This window comes from Maylandia zebra, linkage group LG4 (assembly GCF_041146795.1).
Source record: "Maylandia zebra isolate NMK-2024a linkage group LG4, Mzebra_GT3a, whole genome shotgun sequence".
NCBI classification, from domain to species: domain Eukaryota; kingdom Metazoa; phylum Chordata; class Actinopteri; order Cichliformes; family Cichlidae; genus Maylandia; species Maylandia zebra.
The window spans coordinates 29,630,720-29,644,522 of NC_135170.1; the positions used below are offsets into that span (position 1 = coordinate 29,630,720).

The following is a 13,803-nucleotide window of genomic DNA, read 5'->3' on the forward strand; positions in this document are numbered from 1 at the left end:
CAGTCCATTTTACTGTTGGACTGATTTGAGAATCAAACATTATGTACTGCAGGAGTTGGGAAGAAAATCCTGGGGGGCAGAATCTTTGAATCTACATGTGTTGGATTTTAATGTGATTGAATACCATAAAAATATATTTGTGTATTGAGGACACATTAAAAGCATAAGCACAGTCTTAGGTTTGAATCTAGACTGTGTGGTGTTTGCATGTTCTCCTCTTGTTTGTGTGTGTTATCTCTAGGTACTCCACCTTCCTCCCACATTTCAATCTAAATACATCTGCAGGCTGCTTCTGCAAATGATTACTTAATTTCTCATGGTAGCTCCTCACTTTAGCCCCAGCAGTTTTGTGGTGTTGCGCTGGTACCAGCTTTTGGGGCCAGTCTTTTTTTTAATGTTAATCAACAGATCTCAATCTGTTCTAGATTACGTACCAGCACCACATCGGAAAACAGGCACGATCTCCTTTATATGCTCTAAAAATACACAACTTTTAAAAGTCATTATTTTAGAATATTCTTCACATTAAGCGGTCAGGATTGACCCTGAAACATAACAGAGAGAGCACATGGCTGTGTTTACCATCACTAATGCCACTCCACAAAGGCACCAATCCTCCGTGCTTTGTAAATGATGTAAGGTAATGTGCATAATGGACAGAGATTAACGTCATGGCACAGCATCACTGATTCCCTTCAAGTCTGCCTCTCTGCCGCCTCAACAAGCAGATACATATCTCTGTGCTCTCCTCTTTCTTCACTCAGCCTGGTCCTGTTAGCTCATGCTGACCAGTTGAAGTGACAACATGAAAGGGAATAACAAAGGCCTGGAAAGGGCATTTGGCAAAAGGCTTCTAACAGTAATCCAGTCCATATTAATCTATATTAAACGTCAAGGGTGTTATTGAGGGCATGATTTTCACTCACAGTTCCCTGATGACGATCTTCATACAATTCCTCATCCTCCCTAGCAAAGCCAACACCTATCGGCCCTCCAGTCCTCCCCTCATTCTTCCCAGTCCACTCTCTGGGTTAAACATCAAACAGTGACCTTTGGTGCAGTGAGTGTTTGCTGTCTAGGGGACTGTCAACATGCGCTCCCAGAAAGAACATCTTGCTGGATGCCACAAAGCATGCTGGGACTGGACAAGAGGGTGCAGTGATCTTTCCCTGCATGTGGAAAGCCAGGAATGCCACTGTGTTGGTTTTACTCACTCTTCCCAGTGACGCAGGCTGGTTCCTCTCCAGGCTGCCTGCCCGAAGCAATTTAATGATATTTGTGGTGGCAAAAAACTAATTGGTTAAGAAATTATTTTGAAAAGAAAAAAGAAAGATGAATTGCTTTGCTGAAACCACACATAATTGCAGTGTGGACACAATCAATGGGCTTCTGTCTACTGGGGGTTACGTATGTATGTGTTCCTCCCTGTTTTTGACAGTTGGGGCATTTTGAGTAGTTAATGACTCTGGAGGCCAACATATTATTCATGGCCTCTATCTGTTTATAGCAGTTTTGTCCAAATTTTTATTTAATTATTTATGCTTTTTCTGCTTTTTTTTTTCTCCAAACAAAAACATAAAAAAGCAAAACAGTACAGCTTCTGTGTAAGAAAGCCATTACTGTGTTATTCTGAAAATCATGCTCTCTTAATGATGATATAACCCAAACAATTTATCACCTCCTCTTGGCTCCTGTGCTGTAGACCTGTGTAATGTGCAAACACTTAAAAAGTGTAAATATTAACTATGGGTAGAGTGATTTGCCACCTGATTACACAGTACATAGTGAGTTCAAAATATGCCATAATGCCCTCGGCAGCTCATGCATGTAAAACTCATAATGGAAGTTGCATGCTTGTAGTATTGCGGCACACTCCCTTAGACTTTCAACATTTTGGTCGATAAATCCCCCACTGTCTGCCAGTGCCATGTTCCAATCCAGTCACTAATTTTTCGCTTCAGGGATCATCTTTAATCAAACAGTGTCGGGCTGTGGCCAGGGAGTGAAAAGATACAGACTAGTGCATTCCCCTAATGTGCATTCGTGCATTTCCAAACACATATCCAAATTCTTGTCTAGCTGTAGCAGAGAAATCACAATGCACTGTGCAAGGATGTCTTTTAACCCTGCCCAGTACAGCAAAACAGTGGCCACATTTGTGATGAAAATTGAGGGATAGGATTAGAAGGGCAACAGTCGGGCAGCAGCAGGGACAGAAATCGAGGGTGGGGGATAAGAGATAGACAGGATCTGTGGGATGATCAGCGGTTGTCAGGATCTGAACCCTGCACTGCACCTTTTAGCTGGCTTTCCACCCCTCCTGATTTTGCTTTCAGGGTCAGTTGCTTTGTAGCTGGAGTCCCAGGACAGTCACACTGATATAAGCATATTCAGGGGACCACTGAAGCATGAATCAAAACAAATAGGATTGGTACCAATCCCTGTTTCATCAACACAGAGAAGACATAGCATTTTGTTATTGCTGCTCTATGAGTTGTAATCTCCGATTTTCAGGGCAGTAACTGAGACATTTTTTTTCCCAGCATTTATCTCCCTGCAACCTAATAAGCTTTGTACATGTTCAAGCTCTCAGTTATCTTCGGTGCATTTAGAAGGAAACCCCTAAAGCTAAAAGAAAGGATATGCAGAAAGATGACAGGAGATAGTCTGCTGGAAATGGAAACTAATATTTTGTAATGTCTCTTTTGTAACATGCTGTTCTGTGTAGATAGAGTTCAATTCCAGTAAATGGGTTACTTTAAGGAAGTAAATATTTAGAGCAAGCTTCTGCACATTTTTGTGGTATAATACAATAGGTTTTCTTTGAGAAACATAGATTATAGAAAATTATTTGAAGTAGCACTGTAGAGCTCCTCCAGATGCCACCTGGTTGTAGTTTTCAAGCTGTCATAGTACGATAAAAGCAAAAAGAAACAACAAAATAAATGGGGCACATGGGTAAGGAAATGCTGTTATATTTCACAGTAATATCATTTTTACTGAGATTATAGTAGGAATAGGAATAATAAAATAGGATTGTTGGTAACCTTTTCAGTAACTTCTATGTCATTTATCACGGGTGGTTACACGTGACTTTGCAGATGAGTAACTATAGCTGCTCTGCCCTCCATTTGTGCCAGCCTATTGACCTCTGCAGTTGCAGAGGTCAATAGGCTGTCAGCTACATACTATGACACATCTGAATATGAGTGCATGAACAAAAGTGGAATTTTCCTGTGATTGTAGGCTGTTGGCAATGTTACTTTCTCTATGAAAGCTTTGATTGGCACCTTCCCAGTTGTGGGTTGTGGCCTGGCAGGGGGCTTCCTGACACTCATCAGCCAGTGGCGCAGTATTTGTACTGTGATGGTAAACCAGCAGTCTCTGGAACAACAAGCCAGCAGTTATCAGCAGCTAATTACATAAATGCTGGGGGGCACTGTGAGAGAGAGAAGAAAGAGTGGGGCGAGTGGATGGTTGTCTGAGTATGATGTAATTCTGCCAGTGGGTGCAGGGTAATTACATTTTCTATTTGAGGGTCATTGGAGAACCCCTCCAGATGCTATCTGCTGCCCATCTGTTTATCCAGTTAGCCGGTGGTGGGGCCAAAGGTCATTGCAAAAGTGTTATGTGAATGCTGAGAAGCAATATGCAGCAGCCTCTATGACTTATGGGAATTCACCGATCTGACAGAGCTGCAGCTGGGGTTGAAATTTGCGTAGCCTTGTCCTTGACCCCCCTTGAAACAGCTGGAAACTCAACAAGCGGGTGTTTCTCAGTGCAACCTTTTTAAAGCCCGCCAGCATTATCTGCTAGTAATTTTAAATAGTAAATCTTAATAAATAAGAATTAAAGAAAAAAGACAGAAAGGAAGAAATCCAGTGTAAATATCCTCACAGACAAAACGTTATGCACAGTTCTTGCATAAAGAATAACATAGATAAAAAAAAATCACACATTAAATCTTTATGGCAGAAATGATAAAATAGTCAAAAAAACACATGCACACATACCACACACACACACACACACACACACACACACACACACACACACACACACACACACACACACAAAAGGGATCATTTTTCACCTTACTGTATTATTGACTTCAAATTGCCAGACTGCACTTAGAGCACCACATGGGGTTCTTCCATTTGTTTTTAAGAGGCTATCTCCAGGGGCATGACTGAGAGAAAAGGGCAACATCATGGCTTTGTTTAAATTAGTTGCCCTTCAGACTTTATATTCAGCTGAACATCAAATATGACCAAGAGAAAGGGAAGCTAATATTTTTACAGATACATTTAAGGTTGTATGATAGGGTCGTGTAAAAACTTGCTAAAGATAATAAAAAGTCATTCGTCATGTCGAATGACCAGCGGATAAACTCTCAGGTTGGTAATAAATGTATTACATGTATAAGAACAAGCGTCATGTTAACAAAAGATAGCCGTACAGTAACTGTTATGCTTATTGTAGCTGTTAGCTAAAAACGGTAATTTAGCGTAGTTTGCCCTGAATTCAGCTTTGACAAACAAATATGATCGACTGTTTCTAGTAGAATTCCAAAGTTGTCATCTTGTACCCTCTCAGAGTACCCCCTCTGTATGCTTGCAGAGACCCCTACAGTAGGGAAACATGCAAAACGGTGTCCAAACCTTTGTATTTTAGCTTTATTTATGTCTTACACAGCATCCAACTCTTTAGCTAACTTAATAACTTTAGCTAAAGTGAATAGTTAGTCTAATTCATTAGTGCAGCATTACTGGATCACCTCTGTTTGAAGTGATATAATGTGATATACAACTATCACTGTGTTTAACTACCATAATAATTCTTAGGGTACTGAGTGCATGCTTAATTAATAAATTTTTTTTTAAACACACTGCTCCATTACTATGTTTGACAGGCTGAAGTTGTCGGGTCACCTCCTAAATCGACCATCTTTTACAGGTGTTTTGTGCCAGAAATGGAGTGTCCACTGAAGACTCAAGATACTGAATCTCTACGCCTTGCCATTGATCCCTCTTGTGCCTTCATCTAGACAAGAGACATTAACTTAACCACTCTCATATGCTCTGTACCTACATCACCTTCCCTGACAGTCGTAGCTTGGCTCATCTGAGGGTGAAATTATAAGAATGTGTTATTTTGCAAAGTGCTCTCTAGGGTTCCTAAATAAAATATGGCGTTGAGGTCATTTCTTTTGAATTAATCCCTTCTTCTGAAATATAAGAACCTCTGCTGGTTTTAATGGCACTTTGGATTTCTTTACTTTCTGTTCCACTCCCAACCCCAAATAGATGCTGACAAGCTGCCACAGTAACATGGAAGAGGGAAAGACGTTGGAAAGGACTACTACAAATAAACCTAATGCCTAACAATGAAAAGTGTAAAATAAGAACAATAATAATAATAAAGATAAAAGATGAAGTAACAAGTTTTTAGTTTTTGTTTATTCCAAATGATCATCCAGATGTCTGTGACATGTGATGACAAACACCATAATGGAAGGCCTTAGTCATCACATGCTTAAACTCATCATATATTTTTGCATATGCTGAACAGGCAGTCAGACATGCTGTAACTGTGGGGTAGAAAACAGCATGAACACCATACGGCAGGGGTCTCAAACTCCAGTCCTCGAGGGCATGGAAAAGTTGCATGACGCTTTGACCGTTGAGGACTGGAGTTTGAGACCCCTGTCATATGGAATATGACAGGTGTGGTTGAACTGCATGAAGACTCTGAAGTTTCTCTTCTCTTCTGGCAGGACAGGAATGTGGCCTTGTCCTGTGAGCCACTGTAAGGATGTACTTAGAGTAGAACTGGACTGTCACCGGCCTCAGGCTCTTCACCCTTTTTAAAGACAAAGTAGTCATTTAGATAAAATATTAGATATTGTTTACCTGTAAATGCACAAAGTAAATTTAGAAATGTTATTATTGTCAAGAGTGAACAAGCACTGATAGTGTAATCTACAGCTGTGGCCAAACGTTTAGAGAATGAGAAGTGTTGTTTGCTTATTTACAAAGTTTGCTGTTTCAGTGATAGTTGTATATCATATTATATCACTTCAAACAGAGGTGATCCAGTAATGCTGCACTAATGAATTAGACTAACTATTCACTTTAGCTAAAGTTATTAAGTTAGCTAAAGAGTTGGGATGCTGTGTTATGCTGGGCTTACACGGTGCGATTTTTGGCCCATTTTGAGCCGATTTTTGAGTCGTGCGACCGTTTTGGCGATCGGCCCGATTTTGGCCTTCATCGTGCGTCGTGCATCGTGTAGTATACGTGGGGTAACGAGAAGCGATTAACACCTCACGACCAGCTCCCGATCATCAATCGCTTGGTCGTGAGGGTGTCACCGCAGCTTCTCACACTGCGCACGCGCAAACACAAATGTCAGCGAAAAAGACGGCGCAGCACGGCAGTGCAGCGTGTGATCTGGACACAAGCGATGGAGGCACAACTTGTAGAACTATGGCAAGCTCACCCGAACCTTTTCGATGTGGCCTAACAAAATTATCACGACCACAACAACCGTGAAAATAGTTGGATCTACACTGCTGCTCAATCACAGCTGCCTGATCAATGTTTTTCATTAGAAATTTAGCAAAGTTGATGGTGGTGGTGTGTCTGTGTGAGTGAAAGACAGAGAGGGAGAGCGAGCAACAGAATTTCTCTTATAACCTTCATTTTATGGACGCACAGTGTGAGCACTCGGGTCGCATCAGAGCATCGGGCCGTATAGTGTGAGACCCTGCATCGTAACCTACGAACTTCTAACCCCTGCGAGTCAATCGTACAGTTTGAGCAGGAGCTGAATCGTGCGACTGAAAAAAATCGCACAGTGTCTGCCCAGCATAAGACATAAATAAAGCTAAAATATAAAGGTTTGGGCACCGTTTTGCATGTTTCCCTACTGTAGGGGTCTCTGCAAGCATACAGAGGGGGTACTCTGAGAGGGTCCAAGATGACAACTTTGGAATTCTACTAGAAACAGTCGATCATATTTGTTTGTCAAAGCTGAATTCAGGGCAAACTACGCTAAATTACCGTTTTTAGCTAACAGCTACAATAAGCATAACAGTTACTGTACGGCTATCTTTTGTTAACATGACGCTTGTTCTTATACATGTAATACATTTATTACCAACCTGAGAGTTTATCCGCTGGTCATTCGACATGACGAATGACTTCTGAAGTCTTAATTCAGCTCAAGATGCTGTAGATTCCCGTCGGTAACACTTTCGGTCCGCTAGTAAAACGTAGTTCTATTAATCTGCGCTTGAACCGGAACCGGATGTAAGTTCCAAAAAACTGAATTTTGGAACTGAAATTGAATTGTAGAACTGAAACTGAATGGTGAGAAGTGAAACTGAAATTATTCGAGAGCTGAATTTTTAAAGGATAAAATGCAGTTTCAAAGCAAATCAATTCATTTTCAAAATATAAAATTCAATTTCAATTTAGTGATGATCATTTTCAAACCATAAATTCAATTTCAAATTAGACTAATTCAAATTCAGTTTTCAAAAGCATTTATTCAAGTTACAATTCAGATTCAATCTGAGCAATTCAAATTCAAATTGAACTTATTCAAATTCAGTTTCTGATGGCACAGATTTCTGCCCATATTGGGGCCAGATCTGCACAGCAGACTCCTCTCGGGATACCCGACTATTAGCACTGGTGCAGAGTTTTAGAACCTTTCGGTTTCATCCCACAGGGACTCCTGTGATCTAGTTTATGCTGTCCTACTGAAACTGCTTTTTATAGACCCAGCCACAAGAGCACCAGCTTAGAGGATGGTCTTTGGGGAGCAGACCCATATCAGCCCATCTGCATCCAGACTGCAATGGAGGAGAGTGCTGAGCTAACACACACATATTTGAACTCATTCAAAAACATGCAAAGTCAACACTTATCAGTGACTCAGTACTATATTGGCGTTACACCTGGGTACTATAGTGCTTTGTATCCTGTTAAACTTGGCAAGGTTATTTATATACACATGAAAAAAAATCTGTTGCACAGGTACACTTCATGTAAGAGCACAGCTTTAGCTGTAACCTCCTTATCTCCTCAATACTATGTGAGAAAAGTGCTTTTTTTTTTTAAAGAAAAGGTCACTTCAAAGAGGAAGTGGTTACGCTGTGTGCTAGCTCACGCACAGTCTATTCAGGTTTGCATAAACCAAATAAAATTATTTAAATTGTGAGAACATGGCTGTATGAGAAAGGGTAACTGCTGGGTGATAGTCTGACTTCATTCTCTTGACATTATCCTGAGTTCATATTTGAAAACAGCTTATAGAAACACCGGTACAAATAATTACGTTTAGCCTTCTGTTTGTATCTGCCACACAGTGCATTTGCAGGACATTAATCAAATTCAGCTTCAGATAAACTGAAACACCTTTATACGCTATGATCTATGAGCCAGTATTTTTATTGAGACAAAGCTCTTTGTGAAACCTAGTGGGGTGCTGCTGGCTCTTAGGGGAAGCCTGCAGGCATACACCTGTGGAGCTGCTGAAATGCCACTGCAGACGCCTGCTTAGAGTCCCTGAGTGAAAGTCCATTGCAGCTTGACTGATCTTGGTACAAAAACAATTGCTGCCAGTGGTGGAGTGTTGAGGAGATTGGGGGCAGGGGGTTTAGAAAAGCAGTGAAGGGAGGGGATAGAGGGATAAAGCGCTGGAGTAATCTCACATGCTTTGCCCTAGTGTTGCCATAAATGAGGAAGTCACATATGATATTATGTAACTCAGAGTGGAGTGGGTTTTAAGGTTGGAAAATTACTAGAGTCAATATGTATGCTTATGCATTGCCAGCATCACAAAACAACAGCAGGTCACCACCGCCACCACTGTCGGCATCACTTTGTGTACGTAAATGTGACAAATGTTTATAAACACTGTGATTTTTTTTCATTACATGCATTGCAAACTGTGCCTCATGCTATAGGAGGTCTTCTGTTGTGTCGTGACATTTCATGAGACCACCATGCTGAGTGTTTAGATGACGAGCCCTTGGATAACAACCATTTACACACACACACAAACACATGCACGCTGAGCACGAGAGCAGTTACTGGTAACTAGATCATCATATTATGCTTCACAGTGAAGTCACAGAGCAGTGAAGTTATCCCATTCAGTCATTTTATTGAGTGTGCATCAAGACATATCCTGTTTATCTCATCATTCCTACCTTAATCACCATTTGAGCAAATCTTTTCTTGAAGGAGCTGCCTCTTTCAGGGACAGTTATTGAGGTTAAAACTTTGGGGATCCTGATCTGGAGTTTAGAAAATATAATAATATAATACACCTTTCTCTTTGGCTTGGCCTTTCTCTTTTGTAAAAATAAGCTCACATCACAGTAAAGAAACCAAAAAACAGGAGTGGGAACTAACAAAATATAACAAAGTAGTGGAAACATCCATTGCAGTCTCCCAAGATATTCTAATGGCTTACTTTAAATATGTCTTAAAAAACAGAAAATCTGAAAATATCCACTACTAATGATCTACTTTCCAATCCTTTTTTGTTGTTGGTATTTTTGTATAAAGATTGATATGGCAGTCAAAAATTAACAAGCAGCTAATTGAATAATCAAGTAATTACAGTTAATAACCAAGAATCTGTTTGCAGAACCATCCGTATACCTTCCTGCTGGCCCTCCAATCTCAGTATAATCTAATAAATATATCACACAAATACACAAGCATACCAATAATCTGCTGGACTTGAATACAGTCCTCGCTTACGTCCCCAGGACTCGGGCACAGGCTTGGTCATGTCAACATCTGGTATTTTCTCTCTGTCTCTTGTGGCTCTCGGTTTGAAGCACCTCAGGCTGCCCTGCAAGGCAGTTAGCAGGTGTCATGCAGGCAGAGCCAGCAGGGTTCTTATCAACGTGAAGCCCCAGGCCTCCACACCTAACCAGGGGAGACACAGGGAAAGCGGAGGTGGGGTCAAAGGATGCTCTGTGGATGTTTTCCTCTTACACATCTAATGACAAAAAAGGAAACGGTTGACAAACCAGCAAACAAAAACACACTAATATGAGTCTGGTTATGACAGACTGGTGTTGAAAAGGAGAGGCGAACAGTGGATGAAGTTAATGTCACTGTCAAGGAATGAAAATCAGGATGGATGTGGAAGTAAACAGGATAGAGGAAGCAACGGATCGAGCAAGGAGGAAATGAGAGGAGAATGAGAGAAAGACAGATAGTGTGAGAGATCCAGGGGAAGCAGGAAAGCCTGAAGTTGCGTGATGAGATTAAAATGTGTGTCTGGTGATATAAATAAGGGTGAAATCCATGCTTGATTACTCCATGTCTTTGAATTTGACAGAGGCAGATTTCCACCACGTGGGCCGTGGAAGCCTCTGCTTTGGCAACATGCGCCTCGTTGTGATGACGCACACGACAGAAGAGAAACAAACACAAACACAACTCTCCGTATGGAGCCAGACTACTTAACTATATTCCTGCGATGTTATGTGATATAGTAAACAGCAGCACATAGGTTCATGTCATGGGCAAGGTTGGCTTGCTCCACAGAGGACATCTTTCAGCACCTGATTTGCCTGACTAATACCACTGCTTTTACCTTTTTAAAATGTGTTTTATATATTTTTTAAACATTTTTCCATTTATTTTTTCCATTTTATTTTATGCATTTGGGAATTGTGTAGATTTGTAGAAAATGTGAGCCAAAGATCTGAGCTGTGCACGTACATTTTCTCTATAAAGGCCCCGACACGTTCTGCTTAGCAAGGGAAAAATACTCTGAAAAGTAATACTCCACCCCAAACTTATCTTTTGATTATCAAACAGTCACTTCCTGTTTGCTTCTTAAAGGTTTACAGTCTGTTCCAACATAGGAAACAGAGACTGTGAATGTGAGCTTCAGTGTAAATTTACTTCAGTCATTGCCAAGTTTTGTGCTGAAAAAGAGTAGGAAAACATGCACAGAAACAAGCCTGTCTAGGTGGAAATTAATCATTTCTTTTAAGACAAATCAAAAATTCTGGTTATTTTTCTGATTAAATCTTATTAAAAAAATAGTTTTAGAAGTTGTCCAATTATGTGCACCAGAATTCCAGGAGCTCAGTTTCAAATTGTCCATCGATATTTGCTTCATATATACTAACTGACTGACTGAGCTAAATGCACTTTTGTCTCTGTATACATGCAGGGCCCTGTGTTTTGTGCACTGGGTCAATGAGCCACATTGAGCACTTCTGGTGAGTGAATTTCCACAGACAGGCCATGATACTGTGGAGCTGTAGGCACAACTGTGCATTTGTTCCCAGGAACAGAGAGTTTGCTGTATACAGTGGCTCGTGCTGTAGAGGTGTAGCTCAGATCTGCACTTTGTCTGGCCCGTTCTGCTTTTAGGCTGTCAGCTACCTGAATTAGGCCTCCAAGAAGCAGTCATTCGGAGTGGAAAAGGAGCGAGTGGATGGGAGTGTCTCGGCTGATTGCTGTGGTTCATTTAATCCCTTTTCTATGGACTCTCTGTTTGGGAGACTTCATATTTGCATGTTTGGTGCACACAGGTGCCAAAACATGTTTGTGTAAATGTGAGGAGAACATTCATTTCAAATAAAGCCTTTGTCAAAAGAATAATTTTCTTCTGTTTCACACCACAGAATTCTCTTTGTTTACTCTGTCTTTAAAATCTGAGGTTTCTAAATGATTCTTCTATTGCACCTGACTGTTGCGTGTGCTCTGACGTGACCAGTACTGAACACTGAAAGTCACTGTTGGCTGCTGACCTGTCAAATAAATCTGAGGTAGGACTAATGAAGTCCTTGAGGGCCCAGCAATGCCCTTCACCAGCATAAACTGTCAACATAGGGATCCGTGTGATTGATATGGCTTTGTGCTGAGCATTATTAATAATATAGTGTTAGTCAGTTTTGTTATTCATTTATTTATGGCTGCCATTTGTGTTGTTTGTTCGCAGATCCGACGCCGGAGGCCAACACCCGCCACACTGTTCAGAGTAGCCGACCAGTCATCTCCTGAGGATGATCAGTCCACCCATCAGGTAAAGGTGAAGACAAAACACTTTTTTATATAAGTGTCTTTGTGCTCTCATCCATCCTCCTACATTAGATTTCAATCCTATTAACCACGTAACTACTTTACCTACAACATATAATTTACTTCATGCCATTATTTCACTGTCTAACAACATAATAATCCATTTTCCTTAATGACTCCACACACATTGAATCCTGTGTGTTGAGTTTGTGTTTAGCCACAGTTCAAACTCACCTTGAAATTTTAAAACTATTTGAGCACCAAGGTTAAAAAATATCTTGTTTACTTGATGTTGGTGAGATGAGGCTGAAAGCTTGAGTAAAATTCAGTGTAAGCAGGTTTGACGATAACACTTTTCACATTCTAGTGAAGATCCTGAAGATTAAGCATGGCACGAAGAGTTAAGAGAACTTGGGAAAACCAGCATGTAGTAGCATGTAGTGCTGACATTACTGAGTTGCAGACTGGACATCCAACAATTATACTGCATGCCTAGCCAATGTAAGATAATATAAGCAGGCACAATCATGACAAAACATGACACCTTGGGTTTAGAGATGTTAATGCTTGCATCAAAAACTGCAGTGTGTAAATAGCTGTTTGAAAATGCCATCCTTTATATTCTTAATGTTTTGGAACAAGGCTATTTTAAATTTGCATGCTTTTCCCCCGTTTTCCTCATGGTTATGTTTCTTCTAATGAAGAGGAACAGTTTGTCATTGCTCTCCAGTGTGTACCTACAAACTTCAAATCAGCTTCTGGCGCCAAAATTCCCCCAAAACAACTTGAATAACTAAGGAGAGGCCTCCAGAGTTACCACAAGAACTAAAAAAAGATTGCATCAGTCATGTAGGAGATATTTTGCATGCATGTTATGACTTTAGATCCCAATGAGGAAGTTGGTGTTTTAACTGAAATTTCAAATTATGTAATAAAATAAATATAGTGAATAAAACTTCCGAGGTGCCGATGCTTTGAGGACAGACTGACGAAGAATGTCATGATTAGTGGCTCGCTCTTCTCTTCACAGTGGGTTGTAGGAGAGAATGGAGTCCTCAAACCAAAACGAGTTAATCCAAATGTGTATCAGCCGCCATCACTCAAAGGTTGGTACAAGCATTTGTGTTACAGGTGGTGGTTGTGTGTGTTGTGATTCATCCTTGTGTTTAAATCCTTTCTTTGTTTTACCGTGCTTCCCTGCAAGCATTTCTTACTTGCGTTCTAACGCCTTATAAAGGTGCATGTGACAGATGGGTGGATATGCAATAAAGGGGTTTCTTTTTTTTTCACTGCATGTGCGTGTGTGATATGCATAGTTGTGTTTCTGTTTGCTTCTGCCCTTATATTACACTCAGCAGCAGGGTCCATATATCTGTGTGTGACCAAAAGAGAAAGGGAGAAAGGGAGAGATTAGAGTGTGACAGCTGTAAGACACTGAGTGAGAGTCTAGGAAAGTCTGGATCATCCAGGATTACAGTCAGTTGTGTATACAGCTGTGGCGCACACGAACACACACATATAGGTGTGATTAAAATGCATACATGAACACAGACGTGCATTTTTCTATTGTGTCTTTGTTGCATGTGGTCAATAAGGAAGGTAAGTTTGTCCGTGGGGTTTCTTTTACTTTGGATTTGTGGGTGTGCGCTGCCACATGTCGAGTGATGATATAATGAGCCAGGAAGCCTTGTTCTGCATCTCAAATCTGCCCTTTATCAGCTCAGACGCAGAG

General features: G+C 40.7%; 1 protein-coding gene across 4 annotated transcripts in view; it reads left to right on the top strand.

The window, feature by feature from the left end:
* Window positions 1-13,803, top strand: part of ppp1r1b (protein phosphatase 1, regulatory (inhibitor) subunit 1B) — a 32,546-nt gene that overhangs the window by 13,487 nt on the left and 5,256 nt on the right. For 3 of the 4 annotated variants that reach the window (XM_076883365.1, XM_023152543.2, XM_004552318.4), the window contains 2 exons: window positions 11,992-12,081; window positions 13,102-13,177. In XM_076883365.1, the coding sequence (XP_076739480.1) occupies window positions 11,992-12,081; window positions 13,102-13,177 (166 nt within the window). The remainder of the gene's footprint in view (window positions 1-11,991; window positions 12,082-13,101; window positions 13,178-13,803) is intronic. The other variant, XM_004552319.4, reaches the window with a different exon arrangement.